Source organism: Phalaenopsis equestris, unplaced genomic scaffold (genome assembly GCF_001263595.1).
Source record: "Phalaenopsis equestris unplaced genomic scaffold, ASM126359v1 Scaffold000578, whole genome shotgun sequence".
In the NCBI taxonomy this organism is placed as follows: domain Eukaryota; kingdom Viridiplantae; phylum Streptophyta; class Magnoliopsida; order Asparagales; family Orchidaceae; genus Phalaenopsis; species Phalaenopsis equestris.
Genome location: NW_018165018.1, coordinates 12,828 through 22,437, shown reverse-complemented (window position 1 = coordinate 22,437; position 9,610 = coordinate 12,828). Strand labels below are relative to the sequence as shown.

Genomic DNA, 9,610 nt, shown 5'->3' with positions numbered 1-9,610 from the left:
TTATTCACTGTAAAATTATCAAAATTATTTGACTTAGTTTATACACTAAAATTGATTTTTAAGGAAACCTTGTATTTTTGTTTAAAAATAAATTTATTAAATTAAATATGTTTAGAAAAGTTATAAAAATTGGTTCTCTGTGTTCCTTGTGACCAGCGACATTTAATAAAAATAAAATCCATTTTTGTGAAAATATTTTATTTTTAAAATATGTTTTGAATTAAAAATAACTAAATAATCAAAACTTTCAAAAATACCAAAATGGTTCAAAAATGATAATAAAAACTTTCAAAAATACCAAAATGGTTCAAAAATGAGTGGAAATGTCTCTTAATCACTGAGAATTCATTAGGATATTTTTCATAATTTTTCTAAGTTAAAATATAAATTTTAAATGCTTAAAAATGAATAAATATAAATTTTAAATGCTTAAAAATGAATTTTTCATATTTTCCCATTAAGATAATTATAATAAATATATTAAAAATCACAAAAATACAAAACTTGGTTATCTGAGTTTTTTGAATATCTGAGTTTTCTGAATTTAGAGAAGTATATTAAAAATATAAAAATGATTTTTTGTAATTAAACCATTATTTTCTATTTAATTTAATCATTGAAATTGATTAAGAATTAAATAATAATAATAATAATTTAATTCAAAAAATTATGAAATTTTGCTTAAGTGTTTCTCTGACCTGAGGAGGCCTCTAATAATTTTCCATAAATACAAAATTTATTTTGGATAATTAAATAAAGTAACCTTTGAAAATTCTATCTTCTAAATTTTAATAATTATCTAAATTAAATTAAACTTTTGAGAGGTCCACATGTTCTCCTCCAATATTATAATTACCTCATGAATATAACACTTGAGTTTTGTTTAATGAGTAATGAGGTGAATTGCCCCAAGTGCAAAGTGGTAATTTTAGTTTTTGGTGCCGTAATCAAAATTTAGGATTAACCAAAAGGAAAATCGGTAATTTTGATCGTAATAAACATATTTGGATGATTGAAATACAATGAGATTAAAAGGTAGAAACTCACTCACTATTCTTGCACAACATCAACAAAATCATAATCCTCCTAATCTTCATGACTTGGAAATCAACTAAGATCAGAAGATTCTTAAGTAATTGGCTTAAGCTAGAAAGATGATATTTTACTTTTTTTAAGCCCAAAGTTGAGGATGATTTGACCATTTGATAAGAATGTCACTGAAATAAATCAAAATTTTGATAATCACCTTTTCACCTATCATGATTGTTAAAGGCTTAGTAGTGACATAGACTCAATGTCTAAACTCAATTGATTGAATTTAGAAGATAACATAATTGGTGATTAACATATATAAACACTATAAGCCTGACCTTAATTGTGGACACCACAATCTTAAACAACCTAAGCTTGCCTTAGGGGTACCCACTCACAGACCTCTTAAATGAAACATCAATTGATTAATCGAGTATTCTATCCTTGAGATAATTAAATTGCTAAGTTTCACTGAGCAACGAGGTAGTCACACTTCGACCTATGATGATTAATGGAACAATATGATCAAAATGAAGTTAGAACACTTCAAGAGATCTTCAAAGTGATCTAAGGTCATGCCTCGAGCATTTTGAAATCTATTGGACATTCAGAATGGCAAATTGGACTTTCCATATATTGCTCTAAAATCATCGACTAGGATCTTCCAAGATCCAACAAAATCATAGTTTAGGATTTAGTAACTAAAACTTCATCTACTCTTGCAATTTAAGTTCCTTGCAATATTATATACTTGCCTTGCAAGTACTGACTTTCAGGTGGTTGAATGAGAAGATTCACCAGGTACGCTTTTACAGTTTACAGTACCGTCTTTTCTTGTACTTGTCTCACTGTATTTTTATACTTACAAAACTTGCATCTTAAACAACGATGTCACCCTGCATGAAAAACAAAACTGCTAGGGTAGCCGTAAAATTAAAACTAAAACTAAAATTAACCAAGATAAAATTTACCGCGACAACATTCAAAATATAAGACAACTCAGAATTTAATCACAAACATCATAAAACAACAATTGCAACTAAATTAAGCTCGAAGGATGTAAAGATCGGTTGCTAACAAGATTTCCCACAGTCTAAATGAAAATATAGAACTCATTAACTTGAGTTTAATAGTTTCATCTGGACTAAGTGAATCCGATAGAAAATAGTGATGTCAGAACGAGGGAACCGTAGAATCGTAATTGGTGTCGCCCTAATTAATTTTAATATGCCCCATAATATTTAAAGAACCATAATCATAGGAACATTTGAGTTGACATTATAACTTAACACATTCAAAAACTTAAACTCGTCACGACGAGGAGCTCAGAGCTAGCATTGTGGGCAGCATGAACATCTTCAACAGCAAGAGGAGCTTCAACATCATTTCTTTCCTTAGACTTAAATAACAAGTCATAGAATCTCGTGGTTGTTTGCTTATGAAACATAAATTCTCAGCTTATCTTTAGGCTTTTGTATAGCCCTGCTGCACAATATAAGTCCTAACTCATCTTAGGATTTTGAGGTTAATCGTTTGTCACGACCTCGTTTGTCACGACCTAAACCCTTACATCTTCCAGGCTATTTGTGTGATCGTTTCACATAAATGTAAGCCCTGAACAAAGAAAATTGGTAAGATAAAATAGTTAAATAATTTCTCCTCAAAACTGAAGCCAAACAACATGATAGCTTAGGAAGTCACCGAGGTTCTCCTTTGAATCTATGAAATCCCTTAGTTCTTCCTGCTTCTTTACTCTACAATAAAATGCTCCAAATTTGAGTCATTCCCCTTTCACACCTCTATGTCTGATCTCGTTGAAAAGTCCTATCCTTTTGACCTCTTTGAAGACAATATTTCCTGATTTTTATCGAGAGTTTTCTTAAATGACTTTAGTTATCTATGATGTAATTAGCAATAGGGGCTTGCATTTATAGGAAGCTTTTTTGAACCCAACTTAATATAAACCCTATTTAATTCTTCATATTAAATAAGGGAACTTGTCAGCAAATAAAATGGTTTCGCAGACCAAATGTATGTCATATATTTTTTAGTTTTTTTTTATCGCGCCTCACCCTTAAATCTTATGTTTATCTTTCGGGATAGATACAGGGTTTCAGGTACAGTGCTCCTTCATTTAAACAATTAAAAATATGGGGTTGATTTCATTTCATATTTTTCTAAACTATATATCTATTTAAATTAAATGTCCTTTCGAAGCAGGCAAGGAGATTTCGATTCCAACGGCCGACAGCTTCCAACGGGCAACTCATCAAACAAAAATAGTGCCGACACCCTCTGAAGCAAAACTCAATGGCTCGATTTTCCTCCTTTTTTTTTCCTTTTTTTTATTATCCCCAGTTCACCCACTCACTCCCTAGCTATGATTTGGCACCTGCTCCTCCTCTATTAAGCGCGGTGATACATTTTCAGCAAGATAAGCCTACCTGACCTAAACAGAGAAGAAAAAGAAGGGTGTATAGTAATCTCCCTTCATCCTTAGAAAATATGCGATCTCTCCAGGAGAATCAACCATCTTATATTGCTGAGAGAAATGGGGATTGTTTCCAAATCTATATTTACATAAGAAACCCTTCTCTCTTTGAGAGTTAGATACATCTTCTCGTCGGCTAATGTGGAGATCTTACATTTACCAATAAATTAGTGAGCCTTTCATCGCCTTCTAAACCTCCGGATGGATCATTGTGTTCTCCTTCTATGTTAGTCTTGAAAAGCTTCACTTGGCCATCACTACTCCCATTACAGTGGCTCCGCTATGTGGTTAAGTTTCTTTTTGATGCAAGCTTTCCGGGCATCTTTTGTTGTAGCTTTACAGGGGATGAGAATTGCAAGCTTTCCGGGCATCTTTTGTTGTAGCCTTACAGGGGATGAGAATGGAGCAAGATACCTACAGTAGCTTTGCTTTCTTTTTGTTGTCTAATCACGGCTCTTCTTCGAGCCTGTGCACGACACTTCAATTGTGTCTATCTTCATCGACCACAAGTGGAGAACCTCCTGGACAATAAGCGAGGCATGGGGCTCCTCGCCCTTGACAAGCATCGCTGCCCATCCCTTCATGGTGCTCGTGGTGCCCTTCCTTCCGCAAGCGACAACCCATCCAACCTCCTCTTCCTTGCCGGTGGCAGCCATCTCTTCGAGCTATCATTCTCTTAACTAACTCTGTCCCTCTTTTCTCAGAGTCGAAGCCCTCGCCTTTCCCTCACCTCTCTCTCATGATCAGATGCCGCTTGCCTCCCTCTGCATCGAGCTTGCTTACCTCCCTCTGTATTGAGCCCGCTCGCCAACTCTCTCTCCCACTTCCCCTTTTCCTTCCTCCACTCATAGGATTCATCTCTACGAACCGAAGCTTTCATCTCCCTTCATTCATGAACCAAACCCCTCGCACACCGAGACATTCATTGCTTCTTGCTCGAAGCCCTCCGTCACCTCCTTCCTCGCTTGATAGATTCGGCCTCTGCTCTTCTTCTAACGCTCGGCTGATCTCTCCGCTCTCAAAATCCTCAGTTCCTGCTTCCTCTTGGTCGGTTTGCATGTTTGCATTGATCAAAAGCCACAACCTATGAAGAGACCTCGACCATCATGTTGCAGAAGTTTGGCGATGCTTTGGAGCTGAAGAAGGCTCCGACAATGAAGGATTTCTCACTTGTAGAGACTCTCAATGATGGAGAGCTAAGCGAAGCTGAAGATTTACTTAGCAAGCATTGTTCCAAGTTGGCTTTAGATGACACTTACTTCATCTTTTTTTAAGGAGCTGGTGCTTTGCTTGCTCTGTGGATTTCATCAACTGTTGTCAGCGCAATTGAAACTCTTCCTCTGTTTCCAAAAGTTTCAGAATTGGTTGGCCTGGGCTATATAATCTGGTTCAGATATCGTTATCTCATTTTTAAGAAAAACAGGGAGGAATTGTTTTTTAAAAATTGAAAAACGGAAGGAGGAGATATAATTTGGACAATCTGAGTAATAATTTTTTTATGTGGTTACTCAACTGCATTGGGTTATATTTGCAGTATTTTTCCTTCTCTGCCTAAAGCGTCAGGAGGAGCTAAGTTTTCAACTAAACCTTCTCCAAGCAGCCATCAGAACAGGAGACCTCTCTACATTCTTCTCTACAGTCGGCAATTCCTGTAGCTTATGTTGCACCTCATTTTTTCCGTATGTAGGTGCCGCCAATCGTAGGAGTCAATTTCAGCAGCCTTTGCTGTGCCTCAATTTTTTTTCTTGCGTAGGTGTCTGGTTCACTACATCATTAAGATTTCAGTGCTTTTGCCTGCGTAGGCATTTGGGCAACTACAGACTTGCATTTTCAGCAAACAGTGGACATTATTTTCTCTTTCTAGTAGAAATTTTGGTTTGCCAATGGGATTTATTTTCTCTCTCCAGTGCAAATCAAGAAAAATCTCCAGTGGAAATCCTAATTTTCACTCTCTGATGGAAATCCTCTCTGGTGGGAATCTTTGTCCTCCGCAGAATCTCACAGAGCGCTGGCTTCCTTGCGGGCTCTCCCATGGTCGTTTTTCCTGCAGTTTTTTCAATCACAGATCTTTCATGTGAGATCTTTTAGTCGTCAGACCTCTCGATTTTTTTTCAGGACCATCGAAGAACCTACCTATAGCGGGACCTAGCCCTTGATGGGTTTCCTGCCACTTGAACTCCCTCCTATAGTCCTTCCTGCCGATAAAATTCCCTTTTGCGGCGTTTCCTGCAGCCAGAACTTCCTACGGACATATCTGCCGACTGGACCTTCGGGATTACTCTTGTAGCCGGTTCTCTCCCCTGCAGCCTTTCCCGCCGTCGGACCTCCCTCATGTAGCTTTTCTCACCGTCGGATCTACCTCAACAAATTTTTCCCTGTAGATTTTAGCTTCTCTACGGATTTTGGCCAGCTCTTCCCAACGAAAACACTACTCTTTCCTGCAGTATTATTGCAGCCTTCTCCGAGCACTACAACTTTCCTGAGCACTGTTGTTGGCCCTCTGCAACCTTCCTACAACCTCTCTGCAGCATTATTGCAGCCTACTTGTTGTTTTCATACAATTATCAGTCACTCGGTGACTTACAAATTCATCAATATCTCGAAATTGAGCTTAGCTCTCGTCCAGGCCACTCTCAGGCTTCGACCACTCTTAGGCTTTGACATTCTCGGCTTCGGAGCTTTTAGGCTTCGCGTCCTCAGGCTTCGACTCTCTCAGGCTTCGGCATTCTCGGTTTCAGGAACATCGGCTTCGACACTTACAGTTTTAGGATTGTTGGAGTTTCTTGTTGGCAAATTGATGCTACCTGTCCAGTCAGCTAATGGATGTTTTCAAATTTAAGTTGAATATGGTTTTTAACCATGTTCAATTTGATGGGGAGTGTTAAGATATCTAATTTAAATTTCGGGATTTATTGACTTTCCTGTTAAGACTTATAATAGAAAATAATTTATTCCTGAAAGAGTTATGAGAAATAAATTTGTTTCTTAATATAAGGAGATATTTTTGTTTCATATATTAGGAATTATTTGTTTTCCATTTTATATTATCTCCTATTATCTCATAGTAATTAATATGAATTAATTATTGGAGATATCAGGTAATATATCTTTCCTTTCGTATCATTTCCTTTTTATTATTTTTCCTATTACAGGATTCTTGTAAGGGTTATTTATACCCCTATTTATATCAATAAAAATATTTCGAAGTATTCCGCATTATTCTGAATTTCAACAATCTAGAAGCCATAATTTTTTGGTAATTAGTGTCGTCTTATTTTCAAATATTATACTATTTCATTCAGATATTACTCTCGATATCTTTTTACAATGGAGGTTTTTATACTCTTCATCTAGCATTATCTCTTGGAGCTATGATGAATTCAACATGACATTGTGATTCAACTGTTTCTAGGAATATATTAAGATTTCCTGATATATTTCATGTGCTTGGATGTTGTCACAATGTTTCTTTCAGTGAGCTTCGATTTTATTTTCTTAGTCGATCTAAATTTTATTTTTAGCTTTGGTTGTACTTTTTATTTTTATTTTCTAGCATTTCTCCGGGAGTTGGAGCTCATTCTTGCTGCTATATTGCTAAGGAGTTGTTTTATGTAAGTTTAGATTTGTTTAAAGATTTTCTTCCACTGTTATACAGCCCCTTTAAAGATTGTTGATGTTTTTGGATACCTTCTTTGGGTCAATTGTATAAGGGTTTGCTGTTTGGAAGTTTCTTATCTCATATTTCAGCTCGTACATTGATTTTCGATCTTCCACTATTATACAACTCATTTGAAGCCTTTTCATGTTTCTAGATACCTCGGACCAATTTCATTTGGTCTTGTTTAAAGATCTTTCTTCACAAATTTCAGCTTTTGTATCGATTCTTGAAGGTTTTCGATGTTCAAAGTTGTCCTCCACTGAAGATTTGTTATTGTGTCTATCTAGATTTTCTTATATTTTTAGCTCTTATTTATAAAACTGTTATCAGGGCATTTTTGTCTCTCATATGAGAAAATATTACATACGGTCTCTCTGGATGCTATTTGCGTTTGGACTCCAATGATGGAGCGCCACATATCAAATGGGCCTCACCGTAATACATTGATATTGGCCAGTGTTAAAAATGATGAGACTCATTTAACACGTGGCGCTTCACCAATCAATTAGGATGCATCCAGAGTTCTTATGTAATATTTTTTTTGTCTCACACAATAATTGCATTAAATTCTGTTGTTGTTGATCATCCTTTTTTTTCTTTTTTTTTTTAGTATTGTCTACTGTATTTTTTATATAATTTCTGTCTTTATTTTTTTTTTGTCTATTGTCCTAGGCCTTCGAGAAAAATTATTAATCAGTTCTTCTGATACAATAATTAACTAGCCTGCGGTCATCTCTTCACACTTAAAAACTAAAAATAAAAATAAGAGAAGCTACCACTATCTTGACGGACCGATACAATTTCGTTATAGTTAGCCCTAACCAATGATGTGGCATAATAATTGTAGTGGTCACACTATCGGCTACACCTATTTCCTGCCCTGCATTCATGTACGACGTCACACCAAATATCTCCCTACAAAACCTTAACCTTCCTTACGAACTCCATCATTTTCTTGCCTAATAATGGCTATAACATTCTCCGTCCTCCTCCTATTATCCATCTCACTCCTCTCAGCTCTAGCCCAACACGACGAGTTCCAATTCTCCGGATTCAACCCCGGCAACGGCAACAGTAACAGCAACGTAACCCTCGGCGGCATCGCAAAGGTCCAGAACGGCGGCATCCTCCGGCTCACTAACGAGACTCTCCGACTCATCGGCCACTCATTCTACCCCGTACCAATCCGTTTCAAGAACTCCACCGACGCTTCCGTCTTCTCCTTCTCCACCGCTTTTGCCTTCGCCATCGTCCCGCAATATCCCAAGCTTGGCGGCCATGGCCTTGCCTTCACAATCGCCAACTCTAGTTCCCTCCCTGAAGCCCTCCCCAGCCAGTACCTCGGCCTCCTCAACGCCAAAAACATCGGCAACGCCTCCAACCACTTGTTTGCCGTCGAATTTGATACCGTGCAGGACTTTGAGTTTGGAGACATCAACGACAACCACGTTGGGATCGATCTGAACAACCTTGCCTCTAATAAATCTGTCGCCGCACCTATAAATCTCAAAAGCGGCGAAACTATTCAAGTTTGGATAGACTTTGATTCTGCGCGCAAGGTGCTCGAAGTAAGGCTCGCCAGCTCCTCAGCAAAACCAGCTAAACCAATCCTCTCTTACGCCGTCGATTTGTCACCTATTCTTCTTAACGAGATGTATGTTGGTTTCTCGGCGTCTACTGGATTGCTCGCCAGTTCCCATTACTTATTTGGCTGGAACTTTAAGATGAACGGGGTGGTTAAATCGTTGGATCTCTCCTCTCTTCCATCACTTCCCAAGCCCAAGAAAAGAAACTACGCCTTGCTCATCGCCGCCCCTGTATCCGCTCTATTTTTTCTCATCGCGGCCCTCGCCACCGCCGGATACCTTCTCTACAAGATAAAAACCGCTGATGTAATTGAGGACTGGGAGCTCGTTACCGGCCCCCATCGTTTTTCCTACAAGGAGCTCAAGTACGCCACCAGAGGTTTCAGGGAGAAAGAGCTTCTCGGTCAAGGCGGGTTCGGCAAGGTTTACAGAGGAGTTCTCCCTGGGACGAAAGAAGAGATCGCAGTGAAGCGAGTCTCCCACGAATCCAGACAAGGGTTGCGCGAATTCGTAGCGGAGATCGCTAGCATTGGCAGGCTTCGCCATCGCAATCTTGTCCGGATGCAAGGATGGTGTCGACGGCGCGCGGACCTCCTTTTAGTCTACGATTATATGCCCAACGGAAGCCTCGACAAATACCTCTTTAGCGGAGATGAGGCAACGCCGCTACTCCCGTGGCCTATTCGGTTCCGCGTCATCCGCAGCGTGGCGGCGGCGCTTCTTTACCTCCACGAGGAATGGGAGAGCGTCGGCCTCCACCGCGACGTCAAGGCCAGCAACGTCCTACTTGATGGCGAGCTCAACGGCCGCCTCGGCGACTTTGGCCTCGCCAGACTCTACGAG

The 9,610-nt window shown here is 38.6% G+C and overlaps 1 protein-coding gene across 1 annotated transcript in view; it reads left to right on the top strand.

Moving 5' to 3' along the window:
* Positions 1 to 7,909: 7,909 nt before the first annotated feature.
* The window catches only part of LOC110029478 (L-type lectin-domain containing receptor kinase S.4-like), a gene marked incomplete in the record, with an annotated part of 2,369 nt that continues 668 nt past the window's right edge, over positions 7,910 to 9,610 (top strand). Inside the window, 1 exon segment of the mRNA XM_020731782.1 lies at positions 7,910 to 9,610. Coding sequence (XP_020587441.1) covers positions 8,147 to 9,610 — 1,464 coding nt within the window.